The 22,119-nt window shown below is 48.2% G+C and overlaps 1 protein-coding gene across 1 annotated transcript in view; it reads right to left on the reverse strand.

Annotated features, from left to right (window-relative positions):
• The window catches only part of KCNMB4 (potassium calcium-activated channel subfamily M regulatory beta subunit 4), a 55,407-nt gene that overhangs the window by 22,125 nt on the left and 11,163 nt on the right, over positions 1-22,119 (reverse strand). The window contains exon 2 of the mRNA XM_046642412.1: positions 7,758-7,885. Within this exon, the coding sequence (XP_046498368.1) occupies positions 7,758-7,885 (128 nt within the window). The remainder of the gene's footprint in view (positions 1-7,757; positions 7,886-22,119) is intronic.

Consider the following 22,119-nt stretch of genomic DNA (forward strand, 5'->3'; position numbering starts at 1 on the left):
ATGTTGCTGATTTCAAAGAGTGGAAGTAGGTATTTACATAAGTGAATTCTCCAAATAATTGAAGCTTAACCTTTGAAGTTGAATAAAAACTAATAAAACTGTGAAAATATCATTGGTAAAAATCTTTCTAAAAATGCATTACACATGTCCTTGCCTTTTAAGGAGAGTATGCTGAACCAAATTTAACCTTTTTTGACGACTCGGCGTGGTGGTTATGAAACGCAGTTATTGCTGAGGTCGGAGGACTGTGTCTCCTCCACTAACAGCTTCAGACTGTCAACTGTCTAGACTGCTGCGAACTTTCCTTCTCTTCCACCATCAGGATCTCATCTAGCGTCTTCAGCTGTCGTCATCGTACAAGCCGTCAGAATCAGAGATTCACAAAACCATAAAACCTGCGAGTTGAAGGAATCTTAGATCCTTTATCAGTCTGTCAAATTTTATAGATAAGAAAAGTGAGCCCTAGGTGAGCGCGAGGTCATTTCCAAGCGGTTGCTTTTCACCTTCTGTTTTAATGGCTTTCACACTGTGTTCTAAAGGGCACTCTGCTCCGTGTTAGCTTTGGCCATTATGTTCATCTGTCTCTAAAATGCTAAGGGTAAATTTAACTTGAAAATGTGTACTACAGGACAAACATACTTTAAATGAACCTAAAAAGTAGAATATATCAATTCAGTATCAGCAATACAAGATATTTATTTTATTTAACAATAGAATCTCTTCAGTTATTTTGTGTTCTGTTGCTTTGCTCTATAATAGAATCCCTATTATTTATTCATTCAACACCTCACTCAGCTTCTAACGAGTGAATAAACAGGCTATTCAGTGACTAGCTGTTTCTACTCTAGTTGCTAGAAATTTAGGGGGCAGGAAAGTAAACATACATGTTTACTAAGCACTCACCATTGTGCCATATGATCCTTATCAAAAACACCCTAAGATGGATAACGTTATCCCCATCTTATGGCTGAGGAATCCCAGACCAAGAAGCCGCACAATTTACAGAAGGCACACAGATGGGAGATGGAAACCCAGATGCCGGATGCCATGTGGCCGCTGCCCTTAGGAATCATAATCTATAGAAGGAGAGCACACACTCCACCAACCTGTCACAGCGCTGAGGCGGCCGCGGGGGCACGGGGTGCAGAGGAGGACATGGTCAGTTACACACGGGAAGGTGGGAGATGGCTGCCCGGTGCCACTGGAGGCAAATCCCCTTAATAGCAAGAGACACAGGAACAGCACACATGCTCATAGGAGTTACTCTGGTTCAGACACATGCCACCTCATTGACGAGTACAAGTAGTAATTGATTATTACCCGCAATAACCTTACTATTTCCCCTTCTGCAAAGGGATGGGTTGAAGTGACACACCCAAGACCACGCACCCTGGACAGTGGCTGGTTCCTGGGCCCTCCTGTGACCACTGTGTGTGCTGATTCCTGGAGGCAGGAAAAGGGTAAGGTGTCCCGTGGGGGAAGAGGAGAGGGGCGGGAGGAAAGACATCACTGTGCAGGAGAAACAGACAGCCGTCTACAGCCGGAGTGAAGTTAAAACACGTGACTCAGATCACGTCACCATGCCCCTTTACAACCTGTTCCGGCTGCTCGCTGCACGTGAGAGGAACCCAGCCCCACCTCGTCTCCCTCCAGTGTCCCCGCCACCTCTCCGCCTTACTCACAGATCCCCCCACGTTGGCCTTTCAAGTCCTAAAATTCGCCAACCTCTTTCTTGCCCCAGGACCCTTGCACGTGGTGGTGTCTCATTCCAAAACACTGTCCCCTCACATTTTACCAGGAAACTCCTGAATCCTCTGGTCTCCACCTAATTAGGATTTACTCAGACCGGTCTTCAAAACTCCCCACCTTGTGATACCACCTCTCAGCACCTCGCTTCTCCCTCTACACCGACTCTACTCCGATTGTCTATCCAACAGCGTCACGGTGGACTGTACGCTCCCTGAAGGGGGGACCAGGTCGGGTTTTTCCCTGATGTTCTGCTTCTGCTTCCCCATGACTGGCACATAATTAAACAGCAGAAGTTGAAGCTGAATTTGGGAGGGCCTTGTTGACGGACAACGAGAAGGCAGAAAAACTTAATCAAGGACGGTGACAAGATCAAATAGAGGCTTAAAGAAAGCAAAACAAACCTAGTGTCATGTGGGCGATGGACAGGAGGAAGGCCAGGCTGAAGGCCAGTCAAGGGTCCCGTCGACAATCTAGAGGAGAAGTCGTGAGGGCTGGAGCCCAGGGGCGAGTGCAAGACGTGACAGGTGGCACAGCTGGATTTGTTCACTTGAGCATCGTGTGTGTGCGTGCGCATGTGTTTGCATGTGTGTGCACGTGTGTGCATGTGCCTGTGTGTGTGTGAGCCTGCTCTGTGCACTCTGTGAACAGCTGTCCACTCAGGAGGATGAAACATGAGAAGCAAACCTGTATGAGAACGCTGCGCTCTAAGAGGAAAGGTTCAAATGAGAAGGACCGATGGCTCCTCTGGGCCTTAGGTCCAAAGGGAACGAGGATGAGTCACCCTTTCCAGGGCCAGCCCTCTTCACGGGAGCTGGGCAGGCAAAGATGGAGGAGGAGAGCCGCAGCGGCAGGCGGGACGGGCCGCAGGCCTGTGTGGAGGGAGCGGGCCTCCACGGTGCACTGGGCAGCTCTGGTGAGAGGGCCTGAGCTGGGTTTGCCGAGAAAGGACGAGCTGGGGAACGGCTAAGGGAAAAAATGGTCTAAGGAGGAAAGCGTGGCGTTACCTACCTGAAAAGTGCAAAGGAGAAATCTACACACTGGAGGGAGACGGTGAGCCTGAGGCTGCGGGAGGAGAGGAGCGAGAGGTTTAGGGGAGATGGTGACCCCGTGACCCGGGCCACCACGTGGGGACGCCTCCCGGCAGGCGTGGCTCTGGTGGCTGCTCGGCCACGGCACAGCTCCGCCAAATGTGACCTAAGCAGTGGAAAGCTGAGCCTCCAACAGTCTTTGTCTTAGATTTTGAGAATAATGTCCTTTTCTTGAAAATGGAAACGTCTTGGTAACTATTCTCCCTAATTTCCTGCATTTGAGAGAAACCGAAAGGTTACTTTACACGAGAAGATCGTCTTCCCAGAGCATCTGGGAGTCTCCACAGCCGGGCTATTTCTGTCTGCCACGGCGCAGCGGTAAAGTGTGCTCGGCGTAGATGGCACCAGACATGCTACCCCTCACGCCTCCAACCAGCACGCTCGGTCCCTCTCGCACACGTCACGGCAACGGAGCCAAATGCCAAGCTGCTGCTTCCTGGAGTCACTTCCAATCACGGCCTGAGTGGCGCTGGGCTGTGACAGGCCACCCACCTCTGTCCACACCCGACAGCGGGAATGGGACAGCGAGAGGATGGGGAGGGCAGGGGGCTCGGTCTGAAGGAGGACCCGGGCTCAGCTGTACCGTCACCAGCCTTCCCACAACCGCCACACGGTGCAGGGGGCCTTCTCAGACGGCCCTCACTCCTCGGAGGACCCATCTCGTCGGTCCTGAGGATGCTCAGAGTTCACATCCAACAGGAGGCGGCCATGCGCAGGGAGGGTGCCTCTGGAGACCCGGTGCTGAGAGGGGACGTCTATCACGACGACCCAGCTGGCCCAGACAGCCTGCGGGGGGCCCTGTTCGCTCAACCACAAGCGCAGCCCAGCCTGATCTGAAGGCAGCTCTGGGCCCCCAGGGGTCAGGGTCACCTGGTTCCCATGGCGGTGGGCTCAGAACCCACCTGTCCTGACCGGCGCCTGCCCCTGTTCCTGGGCTCCCACCTCGCAGAGAACACCCCTTGACCGAGGCTGAGGACCTTTACTCTCATGCCATCTCGTTTTCTTCAGGGCGTGTTCCACCTTTGCCTTATTTACTGTGTATAGTCAGCATCTCCGTCCTCCTCAGCATCTTAGACTGTGGGGGCCCGTTTCTCTGCACCCGCCACTCAGCTCTTCCCCAAACCTTTTCCAGTCATGGCAAATGCCTTGAAGGAGGAGTCCGCAGACGAAGGCCTCCCCTTCTCACCCTGGCACGGCGACACGATTTCCAGCCCCGTGCTCCAAGCGGGACCCATGCTGTCTCCCCAAGGATCCCCCACCTCTAACTGCCAAGGCCACAGCTCCTCAGAGGCCCTCGGGATGACCCTGTCTCCTGAAACCCCCTCCAGGACACGCCTCTCTCCTGACTGTCCTCTCGGCGTCTGGCCCTCGTTCCTAGAACCTGAATGCAGATGATCCCCAGATGCTGCCCACGTCCCTTCCCCGGACGAGTCCCGGGATGTGTTTTTCTTTTCGCTTTGACAGCAGCTGGTGTCACTGGTCCCCGGCCCCGTGCCACCGGGCCCTCTGCTCTTGGTCCTGAATGAACGTCTGTATTTCTGACTCTCTCGAGTATCTCCTGGTGTCTTACGAGTCCCTCAGACGCACACGGCCAAGGCTGGGCTGTCCTCTCCTCACAGTGGTCGGGTGTGAGACTGGCTTTTCCTCATCGCTGATGCTGTCACCGAGTCCGGCTAACTGTGACTCCAGGACGTCGCTCTGACGCCCCCTCTGTCAGCTCCCTCCTGACTCTGCCCTCAGCCCAGCTTCAAGATCCTCCTCAGCACCAGTGGGCCGTTCAGAGACGGGCTTCACAAGTCAGATTAACTCCATCCCGTTTTCTCACTTAACAGCTGTGCGCATTGGGCACGTTACTTAACTTAAGACTCAGTTTCCTCCTCTGTTAAATGGGGCTGGTACTTAGACCTATTATAAGAAACTTGGGGATGTGTAAACAAAATGTTATTCCCATGGCTGGCCCATGGTAGCCACTCAGAAATGGTAATTTTTCACTCAGGACTGTCCTCGCTTCCCCATCTCTGAGCTGGAGCCCCTGCCTTGACCTCCCCTCCCGCCAGCAGACATTCGACACTCACACAGTCACTTTCTAAACCAGGTTAGTCTTTGGTTTAAAACAAAAACTTTTCAGGAATTTTCGTTGCCACATGAGGACGACCATCTCGTTAGTGTGGCATTCCCGACCCTTCAGAAATCCAGGCTCAAGCCACCCTTCCAGCTTCCAAACTCCCTTCCACTCCCTGCTGTGTAACCCACGCACCTGACACACCTTACATAGCCCGGCCCTGGCTTCTTCATCACAGCCACCCCGTCCTCAAGGTCTCCCCTCTTCATTTCTAGCGGATGGAGTCATATTTATATTGGCAAAAGCGTCTGATTCCCCCCATAAATTCTAACTCCTTGGAAGCAAAGAACACTCCTTATGAATCTGGCACATTGCATTCATTCATTCATTCATTCATTCATTCACCAAACGTTACTAACTGAGAGCCAGGCACTGTGCTCAGTGCGAGGGACACAAGGCCAAGCAGTTCCGGCCCACAGCAGCCCAGCATGCGGCCCAGCGTGCGATGCTGGGCGAAGGAGCAGTTCCAGCAGAGGGCAAGAAGCGACCACACACAGCAGTGGCCCTGCATCCCGCTCGTGTGTCGGGCCCGGGGGTCAACACCTGCCTTCAGCCACCAGAGATTCTAATCCCATTGCTCTGTGGGGCCCTTTCTTGAAGCTCCTTGGGCACCGTTACATGGAGTGAGGACGGTGGACCTCGGACAGGGCTGTGCCCAGACCGCGGGAGACACACCTGGAGCTGGCACTAGTGGTTGTTGCACAAATTCTGTCCCCTTTATTCCTCTTTCCCAAATCTGCACGGGTGTTCACCCTTCCTCCACGTGACTCAGGAGACACTGCCCTATCCCAAAATCAGAGGTAGATTCTGATTGTTCTTGCTTGCGATTGCTTTAGGTGTAAGTAAAGGGACTCATTCTAGACAAGGGTACCTGGGGGGGGAGGGGGGTCAGTTGTGGGAAGTTGGGAAGAGGTTTGCTCATCTCAAGAAAAACATACCAGGAAAGACAGGTTTCTTTCTGCCTTTGGACACTGCTGTGCCTGGCTGTGACATCCGGAACCACAGCAACCATATTATAAACATGAGGGGAGCCACCCAGAGGTAGAACTGAGATGCAGGAAAGACCTGGCTTCCTGACGCTGTTAAATCCTTGTATGCAACTACCCTAATGTCGTCCACCTGTGCACTTCCTGATGCATGAAATAATACATTTCAAAATTCTTTTTGCTACTTTGAGTCAGTTTTCTGCTTACCTGCAGCAGGCGGTACTCTAACTGACGTACAAGTAAAGCGAACCTGGAGGTCAAGGACAGCCGCCCAGAGAAGGCCGCTTCTGGGAAGTCTTCAGCGGGCAGTCGAGGCAGGAGAAGCACGTGACAAGGCACAGGTGCCATTTGGAAGATATTCTGGGCACCACGTGTAGTTCAGAACGGCTCTGCAAAGGGCGTGAGGATGGAGACGAGGCTGCAGAGGGGAGGCCGGTGGGAACCTGAGGGCCTCGTGTGCTCTGGAGGTGAAATACAGCCACAGCACCGAGCAGCTCCTCCTGTCTACAGGCAGCGTCTACGTCTACACCCCACGAGTCTGGCTGGCTTCTCCACGCGCTGTGAAGGTGTCAGAAGGGATGTCGTGAGAGCTCCAGAGCCAGGCTAGCTGTCCTGGGATGCCGTCCTAGGCTGCACATTGTAAGGAAGGCCATCCACACGACTGGAGGAGGGGAAACCAAGTGGGGAGGACTAAGGGCTTCAGCTGAGCCAGGACCATCGGCGGGACCAGCGAGGGCCAAGGCCGGCCTGCAGCACGCGGCTGCCCAGCCGCCACCCCAGCGCACCTGAGCCCAGGAGAGGCCAGCCGGTGAACCGCCCAGGCAGCCCAGGGAATCACACGAGGCGATCAGTCACTGTTGGGTGAGCACTAGATTTCGGGGGCTCGTTACGCAGCAATAGCTCCGAGCACACAGGCCGAGGCAGGATGCGTGGACTTACTCCGAGCAGCGTGAGCAGGAACACGACTGTGCTCCCGTCTCGGGGAGACGCCGCGGCGGTGGGCCGGACGCTCAGGGTGGGGCAGGCGGGAGGCGTCCGCGGCGATGGAGCTGAGAAATAGCGTGGGCCTGAACTGGGACGGCGCCCAGGGAGGGCGGAGCAGGGGCATTTCGAGGTAAAATCAGGGTGACAGTGAATAAGCTTATGGAGTGTAAAGGAGAAAAGCGAATGAAGAAGTGCTCCGAGGTCCCTGGGCCAGGCCGAGCGGAGGACAGCGCCCCTCGCCAAGGGCGGGAGGGAGGGGAGGAGCCTGGGGTAACCGGGGGGGCGTCCACGTGGGGACGTGCGCGCGGAGCTCTCGACGCTCGGTAAACGCTGGATGAGCACATCCCGTGAGCAGTCTGACGGGTCCTGAAGTGTACGAGGCCAAGGAGCCGTGGTCGTGTGGCATCACTGGAATTCTCTGTAAGTCAGACTTTCATGGTCTGAACTCACTTTACTGACACTTCATCAGAAAAGGAAAGGAAAGATCCGAGGCAGTCAAATGCTGACGGCTCCGCACGCTGTCTAGCTCACGTGCCTCCATCTGTCATTCTCAGCAAACACTGCCAGTAACGACCTGTCTACCTAAAGCCACTTTCCAGCGTCCAGAGGGTGAGCTCTGTGACCCGAGTCCCCTCTCTTCCTGGCCTGCGATTGTCTACACGCCTCCCGGCCCGTAGGGCAGGAAAAGCCTTGGGGAAGGACATGCTAGAAAGAGCTGAGAGGGTGTCCATGTCGGCTATGCTGTCAAGTGAGCACCGTCTTGATTTACCAGTGGAACAAACACAGAGGGTCCAACAACCGTGACACACACAGGTAAGTACCGCTTACCTTTGAAATTGGTTAAAATAGCAGGTAAACGGCTGGGAACCAATCTCCTCCTCCCAGTACTGCTGCCAGTTCATGACGCTCTCCAGGTTCTTCTGATTTTCTCTCTTACAGGGAGGAATATAGGAGCACTAACAAGACAGAATGCAGAGGAAACCTATTATTCCACAGAATAGTGAAATACAGCCCATTTTTTAATAGAGAGATGGCATTATGCAGATGGAAAGTTAATCTAATTCTCACCTACCTAATTTTTAATATCACAAAATTGAAATTGCTAACCTACGTCTCAAATTTCCAACTTGGCACAATTACAATAAATATTCCAGTAACAAAAATACAGCAAAATAGAGCTTTCAGTCATTACTATAAGGATATTTTATAAACAACTAGTTACAAACTAATAGGAATCGATAGCCTCTCTTTTTGAAGGCCTGTCAATCAACAGAGGGAGGCAAAAAAAGAGTTGCTTTTCATCCCCAGTTTCCAGTGGACCGTGCTGTCTCTTCTTCCACCTTTAACCACAACTCAAGCACAGGCTCTCCTCAGACACTGCTCTCAACCACCGAAGCCCCGTGGAACCAACGAGCCCAGAACCAACGCACTTTGCTGACCGATGCTTTCCCAGCCTGCAGTTCCCTCTGAAGGGACTCAGCTGCTCTCTTGAGATTGAGCAGAATCAGAAAACTGCTCGTGTTTAGATGTTTAGTTAACCTGAGCACTCTCGTCCATCCCCTCCAGTTCAGGCTTTTGCGATGATGACGACGATCACGGGAGGAGATGCCAGCTTGGTTACTATTTACAAGACGCCGGACACTAAAAAATGCTCGCCAGCCTCAGCTCGCGCTTCTCGCCACGACCCTGGATGGTCTCCCCTCCACGGACGGGGAACTGAGCCTTCTGTCAGCTCTTCGACTGGAACTAGATGCCGGCGACTTTGTCACATCCCACTCTCAGATGTCTTCCCAAGCTGTCGACGCCGAGGAGCAGGAAAACGCCCGTTGGCTTCAGAGCATAATTGGAGGCACATTATTTTAGAGCGCGTGGTCTGCAGCCTCTCCCCACGATTTTACAGCAAATACAAAGGTTAGCGAGGCGGACGACACTCTGCACATCGGTCCCCGCCACGCTGTCCCCACTGGAGCCGGGGCCACACCCTGGAGACGCGCCGCCTCCCCTCGCTCCCTCCTCCAGGAGCCGCCCGGCGCGGCTGCAGCCAGAGCCACACAGCGTCACTCTCGTCCCTTTCACGCCAGCCCCCTCGTTCGCCAGCAAGTGGGACAAGGGCCATGGTTTTTTCTTTTCTGTATCTTCACATTTAGGACTACGCCTCGTATGGGGAAGCTTCAAAAATGTTGGGAGAATTAATTAAATAACACACTTAGACACATTTTTATTCAAGATGATGAAGCTGTTTTCTCAGTGGTTAAAACATTTAAAAATACACAATATAGACACGTTTTAAATTTTGGTAAATTTGGTTATTTTCTATTACCTATAACAAGTCCACATGTTATGCAAATGTTATTTTAATGATTGAATCACCGGACATTTATCCTCTGCATACATAGTTCCACTGCCTATCAACAACAGTAGTACAGAGCTAACATTTCTGTGAAATTGTGAATTCGGAGTTCAAAGCAGCATTGGGACCATTAGATAGGGCTCCGGTCCTATTCTCTGTTGGGTGTTTAGGCTTCAATAAATTACTTCCTTTTTCTGGATTTCATTATTTCCAATCTGTAAAATCTCCAAAATACGTTAGTTCTACCTTTCGATGATGCTCTTCTTGGGGATACACCAAGACAGGACCCAGCAGAAGGCAGGACCACGAGCACTGCTGAGCACTTTTACCAGAGGAGATTCTGCCCCCTGGGAGGTGGCGGGCAAGGCTGACCAGGCCAGCATGCCAGCCGCAGGAAGGACAGCCGGGGCTGGGAGGCCCTTTTTCGGGGGCCTCTATTTGCTGTAGGAAAATGATCACAGGAGGACTCTGACGTTCTCGTCGCTCGTTTCCTATACGACATTGACATGCCTTTTCCTCTTTTACAATAGTTTTTCCTATATCATGGTCAGTTTATAAAGTGAGAGTGGGGCCACTTGACTCTGCTCTTTGCAGGAAGGAGAAATTCCCATATTTGGAGGTAGAGCTGTGAGGGGTGAAACCCTAAAATCCACCACAGCCCTTTTTGCAATGAGTGTCCTCGATGTGAGGGACACTAAACATTTTAGCGAAAACAACTAATAACCAACTGTTGTCAAAGTAGATTTTTCAATTTTGCAAGTTAACTCCTTTTGAATTCTTTGCTATTCAGTTTTTTGGGGGAGAAATGGATTTAAAAGAAACATCTCTACTGAATGACAATGACTCCAGGACGTGACCAGGGGCCCAACCTGCGCGTCCCGAACCACAGGTGGAAGCTCTCAGCAAGTGTGTGCAGATTCGTACGAGGTATGGTTTCACACAGGACAAAAGAAACGTTTCTTGCCTGTAGGAAACTTTGAGCCAATGTGGATGGATTTTTGGAAGCAAAATACTTTTTTACATTGGGAAAATACCCGAAGATCAAAATGCAAGTATTTTTACATGACTGCATTCTTTCCAAGGAGCATCCCAGATTAATGAGCACATAAGACTCCAGTGACTTTTAAAGCTTGCATTGCCTTCAAAGGACAATTTTTTAAAGGCTAAACCTTATGTTCTTAAAAATCATGATTGCTCATCTTCTTCTATCTTGATTCTCCAGTTGGTTTGTCTTTAAAATTTCTGTGAAGCCTAACTCAAACCCTCCCTGGACGCCTCCCCGATTCTACTCAGTGGATCAGGGTAGATTGTTAGAACTTTAAATAAGCTATGAATGAACATTCAAGACAAAAACAGAATCCTAGAAAAAGGAATTTGGAAATTCAGTCACAGAGACTCCTTTCCTTTCTAGGTTGTTCAAGACTGATGGTTTCCAGACACCACAATAGCTCCTCCATGAGTCTCTCCTCTGGGGGAGGAGCACACATAAGAACGTACCCCATCCGCCTCCTCCTCATCACTGTCTTCATCGTGGCTGGCATTTATCGACTATATGTTGTATCTCATTAATCTCAACCTCATTTAATCCAGGTGACCATATATTATAATAAGAAAACCCATTTTACAGATGAGAAAACTGAGGGGCAGAGGGATTTGAGAAAACTTCCCCTGAGTTACAATAACTAATGGGAAAGCTGGGACTCAGACTGCAGGGTTTTCCCAATCATTGCACCATACGGCCTCCCACGTCTCTGTCTTTAGGGCTTCCCAGTTTTCTCTTTGGAGCTCCCTGATTTGGGGGTAAGCAAGATGCCCTAAGTTTTGCATCCCTCTCTTGGAGGACCAGTGTATTGCTTCCTGGGGAATGGGGCTGGCACAGTCCTCCTGAGGGCCGAGCTGGGGCAGGCGCTGCATCCTTGTTTTCCAGTAGATTCTCAGAGAAATGCATCCTAAGTCTTTGCTTGTTCACTCCTATCTCAGTTTGGCTCCAGGGCTGGGTTTTGGTGCCATGGATGTCATGTCACTTTGGTGAATTTATAGACACCACGTCACGGTCACGGAGGACAATGAGCACTCTCTTGGAGAAACTTCTTCATACGCTTCTGACCTTTTCTGTTTTCCATTTGCAAAGGCAGCATTTCCCAACTCCTAATACCACCAGTGCTCCAATAACCTTCACTGGAGTCTGTGTCATTTGCTGCCTAAACTTGCACGAAATCACTGTCTTTAAAAAGTCAGGAGGAAAAGAGGCATGTGATAAAATAGATTTGTTTAATGCCTACCTGTTAGAAAAAAAAATTTGGCTTTTGCATTCATGAGCAAAGTTGATGGGATCCAGAGGGCTATTCTGAGTTTATTAACATAAAAGCTTCCAGTGAGTTTATTAAGGAAAGACACCACCATCACTCGACACGGAATATTTGATTATGCATTTATTATTCTTATTTTTCCATTATCTTATTTTAGGGTTTATCCAGGTTATAACAGTTCTTTTTCAGCCACTCCAACGGACTGATGCGTTCACAGAGCCCACTCCAGTGCTTCTCTGTGAGCGTGTCGTGAGGACTGTGTTTCAATCACGTGGGCACAGAAGCCAGAACTCATTTTCCCCCTTTAGTGAGTCATTTAAAAATCCGTTGCACAAATCACGTGGTCTGCTTAACTAAACGGTGGGCCCGGTTCTGTTAGGCGCCACCTAAGAAGCAGAAACCGAGAAGCTGGATTTTTCCCCAGTTCCTTTGACTTCACTCGGGTGGAAGGGTGGCATTGAAAGACACGATACTATAACTTACTGATTAAATAATTCCCAGAGTAAATCTGATTAGAAAATGAATTCTTAAAATCATCTACTGGAACTTCAGTCTGATTATGTTTTATACTATAATCCCCCATTTTCTGAAATTCTGTGAGACATCTCTGTCAGCTGTGATTTGTAACTTTAATGACATTTTTACAATATAAACATATAACCAGAAAAGCACTGAGGAATAAAAAGTGTAACTGAGCTGTTGATAAACTCCACAGTGGTGCCCGCGCCCCCAGACCTCATTAATAGCGTGCATACACACGTGCACATGAGCACCCACATTCTTTATGGATGTAGGTGAACTGAACAAACACACACAAAATTGCACATCAGCTAATAAGTTAAATTCCAGGGCCAGTGGTTCCAGAATGTATATCCATACCTGAAAGCTAAATGAGAAAAGTCTTATGGAGGAATCTAAAGGTCAGATAAATAGCTCAGAAAATGTGAAAAGCAGGCTAAGAATGGGATAAGCCACGATGAGTTCTTTGGAGAGAGCGGGCTGGAGGGAGCAGAGTGGCCCACAGTCCAGGACAGTTTGTGTCAGTGTGTCCCACAGACCACTCGGGAGCTTGCCACAGAGGCGCACGCTCCTGAGGGTCTGACGCCATGGGACTCGGAATCTGCATTACTAATAGCTCTTCTGCTGCCTGGAATGACAGATTTTTAGAACTGATACGTCATGCAATAAATCATCCTGATTGCTGAGGACTGGAGAGGCTGCAAAGATTGGATGTTACTCACTCCTTACCCGCTCCCCCTCTCTTCCCAGGAGCATGCAGTGTAGTAACAGCAGCATAGTCACAAAGTGCTGTGTGAATACAAAAGAGGAGGGGAAGATTGTGGCTTTGGGGGTGTGTGTGCAGGAAGGCGCCACCGAAGAGATGACTTTTGATTTGTGCCTTTAAGGAGTCTGTTCTCAGAGAATGGGTTGGGAAAGTGACATTCCAAGAAGAAATGGAATATGCAAAGACGTTGTGTATGGATGTTCCAGAAAGACTGAGTCATCCGACGTGCTTAGCACAGGGGGCATGGAGATGGCGCTGGAAAATGCCCACATTATCTGAAGTACTGCTCAGTGAAGAATTGCTCCTCTCTCCTTAAATCTTCCATGAAAAGTCGCTCACTACCTCCCGTGGAGTATTCCCACCCACCCACCAATGGTCCTTTAGTTAGAATTTATTAACATGCGTTGATACTACATCTGCATTCTTGTAACAATAACATTCATTTAACTTCTGGATTCGAGCAGGCTGCTAAGGTTGGGATAGTACTAAAAATATGAGAAGTGTGGAATGACATTCACTTTCAAGAGAAAATAGTTCATTCAGTTTTAGAGTTAAAAAATAAAAATATACTGTCTTTGCCAAATATAGAGGTCAAACCTAAATATAAGTCAGACCAAAACACGAAGTTTTACTCTGGAAGAACCTCAATAGTAATTATTTATAACAAGCATGACAGCACATGTAAAAACTTGTTCAATGGCTTATGATCACAATTTAAAATCCTTGAGGAGATGGCCAGTCCTCTCTTGATCATATAGAACACTGAAATGAAAAAAACGTTCTTAAATGCTCACATACGCATTCGGATGTGCCTCATTGATGGTGCTATCTGTGTAGTGTACTGTGCACAAATTCAGTATATTTAATGAAATGTTGCCACCATCATTTCTGCATGAAGATGACCAATACGCTCTGTCCATGATAATCCTGGTCCCCTGGAACTAGGATTGACCAATAGTGGCGATGAAAAATTGATGCTTCCTATTTTGTGGCAGAACGCATTTTCCAAAGATGACTGTACCAATATTTACCCCATTTCACAGGCTCTTACAAGGTGATGTCGACACTGCTCGATTCAGGCGCGTGGGTTACCCTTCCCCAGGACATGGATGAGCCTGTGATTAAGTGGAAGTGATGCTGTGGGCCTTAAGGCTAGATCAGAAAAGATGATACAGCTCCCGCTTGCATCTGTCTCGAGAGTCCTTGCCCTTGGACTCCAGACTCTGCTGTGACGCAGCCCCAGCAAGCCCACACAGAGCGACCACACGGAGAGCCTGTGTGGAGAATGGAGCCCCCCAGCCACAGCCAGCATCAACTGCCTGCACATGAGTGAACGAGCCTTCAGATGATTCCACCTCCAGCCTTCAAGTCCTCCAGCTGGGGCCTCCAACACCAGGGAGCAGAGACAAGCTGCCCCCTTTGTGCCTTGTCTGAATTTCTGGGCCCCCTGGAATTTGGAGCGTAATAAACATGATTTGATCCTCAGGGATCTTTGACAGTGGCTAATGGATCGTGGGACCTCCAGGACTGAAACAGGCAGACAGCCCTCCATGGTTCTCCTCCATCTACATTCCCGAAAAACTAGAGTCTGATGAAATGAAGTCCAGCCGTCACCAAGACCTAAGACAGGCTCCTCCCGTCCCCAGGCCCAGAGCTCCCTGAAGGTGACGGGGGGACCACTGAGGAAGGAACCTGTGGGAGCACCTCGAGGGGTGCCCCCTGGAAGTCTCCTAACCTTTCCCCAGAGAAGGCAGACACTTGGCAGAACAGCTGTGCGCTGGGGAAAGGGCGCAGGTTTAGAGGATTACTGGACACTGGCCCTGTGCGAGCCCTGACCCCTGGGGCCCCCGAGTATGACTGTGCTCAGAACAGGGCTCATGGCGACAGGGGAAAATGGAGTTTTGGCCCAAGTTGGGGGCACAGTGGGCCCAGGGAGTCCACGAACCCTCCCGTGGTCGAGACCCTGAACGTACAGAAGCAACGCGCACCTTAGCGCCCGTCCTAATTCCAACCTTGCCCCCTTACCGACGGCGGCAAGGCTTCGCGGTGGGTGACGGGAACTAGCTGCTCTTTCCCCGTACAGGAAACCAATAAACCAGTCCTGCGTCCCTGGGGAAGTCAAGAGTCCGCATCCCTGTCACGGGACCCGGTGACTGACGATGCGGCTCTTGAAGAAGACGGGAAAGTCTGGAGAACGACCGTGGAGCGAGTCCGGGCGACGCCACCTCCAGCTGCTGTCTCAGACTCAGGCTCTTCACTGGAGCAAAAGACCGGCCGCCGGGCCGATTCTGCGGCGCCTGGGGCGGCAAAGGCCGTTTCCTCCACCCCGCGCACGGACGGCACCGAGGCAGCTGGCAGGCGGGCACGGGGAGCCTGCACCACGCCACTCGGACCCCTCGCCGCCTCCAGCGCCGCACTCCCGGGCTGTCCTGCTGCAGTCTGCAGGGACCCGACCCTCGCCCCACGGAGCACCGCGTCGGCACGGGGATGGCGCCGTGCTGTCCGAGCGCCGGAGTCTCGGCAGCGCCCCGGCCTGCGGGCAGCGGGAGCTCAGCGGCCTGCCCCTCGGGGCTGCGGGGCTGGAGGGCCAAGGTGTCCGGCGTCCCTCCCAAGGGAAAGGCAGATTGCTGCACTTTCACCCCTTAAAACCGGAGAAGGCCCAGGCGGCGGGCTCCTCTATACTCGGAGGCAGCGTGTGCGCGCCTTCGACAGGACCCGGGGGCTGGCCCATCCACCCGGGCGCGAGGGCCCTTGGAGTCCGGGGCCCACTGCGCGCCGGGGGTCTGGGTGCCTGAACGCGGGACGTCGAGCCCACCTCGTCCCGTGCACTGCGCTCGGGCCCCCGGACCGAAGCGGGTCCTGCAGGCCAGTAAGACTCGGGAGCAGGGCCTCACCTGCGTGCGCGCGCTCACCTTGCCCGGCCTGTGCCAGCGCGCGGGTTACTGGGGCCTGTGCTCACACCGCCCGGCAGCGTTTGGGCAGATGACGAAATAGCTCTCTGTGAGCGTAAGTTTGAGCGGAATTCCTGACTGCTTATTTGTCGGTAAGGAACGACGTTGGAGACAGACCGACACGGACTTGGGGGCGCTGCCTGACAGGGTGAACTGTCTTTAAAGGGGCCGGTGTGTTACATCCTCAGAAACTGAACTCTGATCAATACACACGATCTGAAAGTTGTATTTCCCACATGCCCTTTCTCAGGAAGCTCCTTGGGGATGTGCTCCCCCAAAATAAAGGTCTAAACCCAGAAACACGAAGGCATGGGGTCAAGGAAACAGAGTACCCAAGCCGGGAGAGACTGGCCCAAGGCGTAGCCGATCCTATTTGGGGCAGAAGGTGGAACGACTCCAAAAGGCTGTCCCAGGAAATCTTTCTGAAAAGAGAAAAAAATGGAACTAAATGACGATCTATCCTAAATAACCATACGAAAAACAGCGGGCAAAGGAGTTTTCTAGCGCTGCGGGAGAATTTTGGAAAAGTTAGAGACAGGTGCTAAGGAAAGTAAGAAAATATGCAAAGGGGACGATTATTAGCTCAAGGAAAAGAAACGAACAATGCATAGTTAAAACAGCGTTCAGTATTAATTTAGCCAAGAATTATGAAGAACCGTACTTAAAGGGGGGGGGGGTGTCAGAACGCCGTCTCCTCATGGCCCCTCGGAGGCGGTCGGCCTGTCTAACACACATCAGAGCCTGCTGTTTAGAAACACGGAGGTGAACAGTAGAAAATAAACCTAAAAACAGTAAAGGCAGTTGTCTCTCAGTGGCAAGAGCGGCTGGGACAGAGGAGTCCCCATAAAGTTACCGCGCTGTTCGATGTCTTCACCATGGTCCTAACACGAGCAAAGAGCCATCGAAGGCTTCAGGCTGAGAGCTGTTCCAGGGGCTTCCCACGCATTCGCTCACCCACCCATGACCCAGTGAGATGGGGCCACGACCATCCTCACCGCGCAGATGAGGGAACTGAGGCAGAGAGAGGTTAAGGAACACCCAAGTCACACCGCTCTTTTGATTAAAAATGTATAAATAAAGCATAATAGATACACAAGGTAGGAAAGCAAACAGTAGGAAGCGTTACACGCTGCAACGCCCCGGCTCCGACCCTGGACGCCCGCCGTTGGGTTAACCATTGCACGGCCCCCACGCTCCACGCTACCTGGATGTGAGCGCTCTCCTCGTCTCACTCTCTGTTGTTTCACTCAACGATCGTCTCGTGCTCCGGTGTCCCCACACGGAGATCGAACTCCTTCTGTTTTGAATTCTACTGCACGGATGTGTCAAACATTACTAACTGGTCCTCTCCTGAAAAGCTGCAAAGGCGTTTCCGGTCTTTTGCAATTACCAACAAAGGAGCAACAATCATCCTTCTACAAGCATCTCGCACACGCGTGTGAGAGCAGGAAAAGTAAAGAGATTCAAAACTTAGTGTGTCCCCAAGAGACCTACCAACCGCAGCTCCGCCAGCAGTTTCCCCATATCCTTAAAACATAAACTGGTACAATTAAACTTTCTGATAACTGAAGTACGGGAGTTCTTGTTTTAATTTCTATCTTTAAGTAAAGGTAATAATTTTTCATATACTTTAAAACTATTTATATTTCTTTCCTACAAACTGGCCATCCGTGATCTTTCCCACCTTGGTCATTTTCTTACTGATGTGTAAGAGTCTTTACATAGTGAGGAAATTAAATCTTTGTCACACGCTCCGATTTTCCCCTCATTTTGTCTTTCTTGACTTAATTTGTGGTACGTTTGCTATCTAGCCATAAGTAATTTTTATAAACTCAATCTGTGGGAATTTCTACAGTTAGACCCCCATCCATGACAGGCCCATCATCTATGAAGACACATCAGTCACTGAAGCAAGACCCCCACTTTCGTGCTGTCTCAGGCTTACAGGGTAAGCCAGGTGACACTGTTCGGAAAATTCTTTAGAAAATATAGACAAGAAAAATAAAAATTTCAACCTCTGGTATGGCTATCAGTGAGATAACTCATTTAGGATTTTACGTTAGGATTCTGAAGTGAGGCTGTCCTATAATTTTCACCTGTATGTGTTTGTTATCATAGGTTTTCATTGCAATGTAATCCTAAAATTATAAAAAAAATCTGGAAGTTTTCCTTCTTTTTGGGTGCTCTGGCATAGTTTAAGATAGGATTAAAGTTATCTGTTTTCATAGAATTGAGCTGGAAACACTGACAGTGGTAGTTTCCCTGAATATTCGTGAGATTACACATATTTTCACGTGTCTGGGTAGTTGCAATTCTTCACTGAACTGCCTGTTGATGCTCCTCCCTAGTAGTCAGGGTTCTCCAGGGAAACACAGCTAATAGGACATATGTAGACACACGGAAAGAGATTTATTATGAGGAACTGGCTCACACCATAACGGAAGCTGAGAAGTCCCACAGTCTGCCATCTGCAAGACGAAGATCCAGGGACGTGGGTGCTGTAACTCAGTCCGAGTCCAAAGGCCCGAGAACCAGGGGCGCCGACGCCGTGTCCCAGCTCCAGCACAGAGTAAATTCACCTTCTTCCGCCTCATTGTTCTATTCAGGCCCTCAACGGATTGGATGACACCCACCCACACTGGTGAAGAGGAATCTTCTTTACTGAGTCCACCGATTCAAATGCTAATCTCCATATAAATTTTAGGATTCTTTGTGCCATTTCTGTGAAAAATGTCATTGGAACTTTGATCAGGATTGCATTGAATCTGTAGATTGCTTTAGGAAGTATGGACATTTTATTCTTCCAATCCAAGAGCATGGAATATCTTTCCATTTCTTTGTGTCTTCTTCAGTTTCTTTCAACAATGTTTTATAGTTTTCAGTGCAAAGGTCTTTCACCTCTTTGGTTAAGTTTATTCCTAGCACGAAAACAGACACACAGAACAGAATTGGAGCCCAGAAATAAACCGACACATCTACGGACAGCTAATCTTCGACAAAGGAGCCAAAAACATACAATGGACAAAGGAAAGTCTCTTCAATAAATGGTGTTGGGAAGACTGGACAGCCACATGCAAAAGAACGAAAGTAGACCATTGTCTTACACCATACGCAAAAAATAACTCAACATGAATTAAAGACTTGAAGGTAAGACCTGGAGACATGAAACTTCTAGAAGAAAACATAAGCAGTATGCTCTTTGACATCATTCTCAGCAGCATATTTTTAAGTACCACGTCTGACTCGGCAAGGGAAACAACAGAAAAAATAAACAAATGGGACTACACCAAACTAAAAAGCTTCTACACAGCAAAGGAAACCATCAATAAAATGAAAAGATGATCTAACAATTGGGGGAAGATATTTGCAAACCATATATTTGATAAGGGGTTAATATCCAAAATATATGAAGAACTCATACATCTCAACACCAAAAAAAACTAACAACCCAATTAAAAAATGAGCAAAAGATCTGAACCACCATTTCTCCAAAGAAGATATACAGAGGGACAACAGGCACATGAAAAGATGTTCAACATCACTAAATATCAGGGAAATGCAAATCAAAACTACAATGAGATATCACCTCACACCTGTTAGAATGGCTATAACTAACAAGACAAGAAATAACAAGTGTTGGAGAGGATGTGGAGAAAAGGGAAATTCCATACACTAATGGTGAGAGTGCAAACTGGTGCAGCCACTATGGAAAACAGTACAGAGATTCCTCAAAAAATTAAAAATAGAACTACCATACGATCCAGCTATTCCACTGCTGGATATTTATCCAAAGAACATGAAAACATGATGAATGCATAAAGATACACGCACCCCTATGTTCACTGCAGCATTATCCACAATAGCCAAGACTTGGAAGCAACCTAGGTGCCCATCAAGGGACAAATGGATAAAGAAGATGTGGTACATATACACAATGGAATATTACTCAGCCATAAGAAATGATGAAATCCAGCCATTTGTGACAACATGGATGGATCTTGAAGGTATTATGTTAAGTGACATAAATCAGAGGGAGAAAGTCAAATACCGTATGATCTCACTCATAAATAGAAGATAAAAACAATGACAAGCAAACACATAGCAACAGAGATTGGATGGTTGGTTCCCAGAGGGCAAGAGGGTAGGAGGGTGAAAGGGGTAAGTGGGCACATGTGTGTGGTGATGGGTGGTAATTAGTCTTTGGGTGGAGAACATGATGTAATCTACACAGGAATCGAAATATAATGATGAACGCCCGACATTTATATGATGTTATATACTCATGTTACCGCAATACAAAATAAATTAATTTAAAAAATAAAATCTTATAAAACTTAAAAAAATAATTAATATACATTTCACATATTAATTCTTGATTTTTCATATAACTTGTAACCACAAGTTACAAGTATGTATAATGATTTTTAAATACAAAGTTTAAAAAAAAGATGCTAATCTCTTCCAGAAACACCCTCCCAGACACACCGAGAAATAACGTTTTGCTGGCCATCTGGACGTCCCTTAGCCCGCCTAGTGTTCTACTAAGGAATAGTCATTTATTGCTAAGACCTCTTCAAATGTCAAGCTTTGAATCTCTTCTCTACTGTAGTGCAAATATTCGCCCAAGTTTGTCATTTTTCTGTCAATTTTAATTTTTTTTAAGTGTAGGTAAGTTTTTCTTTATTACGTCACTAAATAAGTCAGTATATTTCCTTTATGAGTTCTGTCCCTGGTCTCATTCTTAGAAAGGCTCTGTTGACTTCTCCAAATTATGTAAATATTTACCTAGATTTTATATACTACTTTCATAGTTTATTTTTGTACATTAAAATTGTTATTGTCAAAATTGCGATTTTATTTTAATTAAATTTATATTTTATTTTTATTAAATTTGTTTCCAAATAATTTTTGAGTATTTTCAAAATAAACTTTATTTGGAAAATTAATTTTTTTAAATATACATTTTCCAAATAATAGGGAGGTTTTAATTATTTACTGAATAAGACAACTCTTTAGAAGTTATCTGAAATGCCAAAACCTGCAAAGAAAATCTACCATAAACATTTTTTCCTGGCAACAGCTTTACTGAAATTTAATTCACATGCCATGTAACCCACCCATTTAAAGCTTACAAGTCAATGGCTGTTAGTGGATTCACAGAACTGTGCAGCCACCAGCACAATCAGTTTTAGAATGTTTTCATCTCCAAGGAAGACCCCCTGGGCCCTTCAGCCATCCTTCCCAATCCTCGCACAGACTTCCCCAATCTAGACCGTTCATGTAAATGGAGTCATGTAACATGTGGTCTCTTGTGGCTGACTTCTGACATTTGGCACATTTTCATGTTAGCATGTATCAACACTTCTTCCCTTCTTCTAGTCAAATAATATTCCTCACGTGGATACGGCACATTTTGTTTATCCATCTTATCCACTCGTCAGTCGAAGGACATTTGAGCTGTGTCCACTTTTTGGCTATTATGAATAATGCTGCTACGAATAGTCCTGTACAGGTTTTTGTGTGGACTTGTGTTGACGTTTCTCTTGGGTATATACCAAGGGATGGAATTGCTGGGCTGTATGGCAACTGTGGTTAACTTTTTGAAGAAGAGTCAACTATTTTCCAAAGTGGCTGCATCTGTTACCTTCTTACCAGCAATGCATGAGGGTTCCAATTTTCCCATCCACTCAGCAACACTTGCTACTGCCTTTGTTATAATAGCCTTTCTAGCGGGTTGGAAGTAGTATCTTATTGTGGTTTTGATTTACATTTCTCCAAGGACTAACCATGTTGAACATATTTTCATGTGCTTATTGGCCATTTGTATCCCTTCTTTGGGAAAATATCTATTCACATCTTTTGCCTATTTTTCAATTGGGCTATTTGCCTTTCTGTTGTTGTTCACTTGTGAAAGTTCTTTATATATTCTGGATATTTGACTCATCGATATATGATTTGTAAAGGTTCTCTCTCATTCTGTGGTGGTCTTTCACTCTCTTGACAGTGTCCTTCCAGGCACAAGTTTTCAATTGTGATTAAGTCCAACTATCTATTTTCCTTTGGTTGCTGGTGCTTTTCATGTGCTAATGAAGAAACTGCCTAATTCACAGTGACAAAGATTTATACCTTTGTTTTCTTCTAAGAGCTTTATACTTTTAGCTCGTACATCTAGGTTTCTGATCCATTTTGAGCTAATTTTTGTGTATGGTGTGAGGTAGGAGCCCAACTTCATTCTTTCGCATGTGGATACACACTTGTTCCAGCACCATTGGTTGAAAAGACCGTTCTTTCCCTG

Source organism: Equus quagga, chromosome 1, assembly GCF_021613505.1.
Source record: "Equus quagga isolate Etosha38 chromosome 1, UCLA_HA_Equagga_1.0, whole genome shotgun sequence".
Taxonomy (NCBI): Eukaryota; Metazoa; Chordata; class Mammalia; order Perissodactyla; family Equidae; genus Equus; species Equus quagga.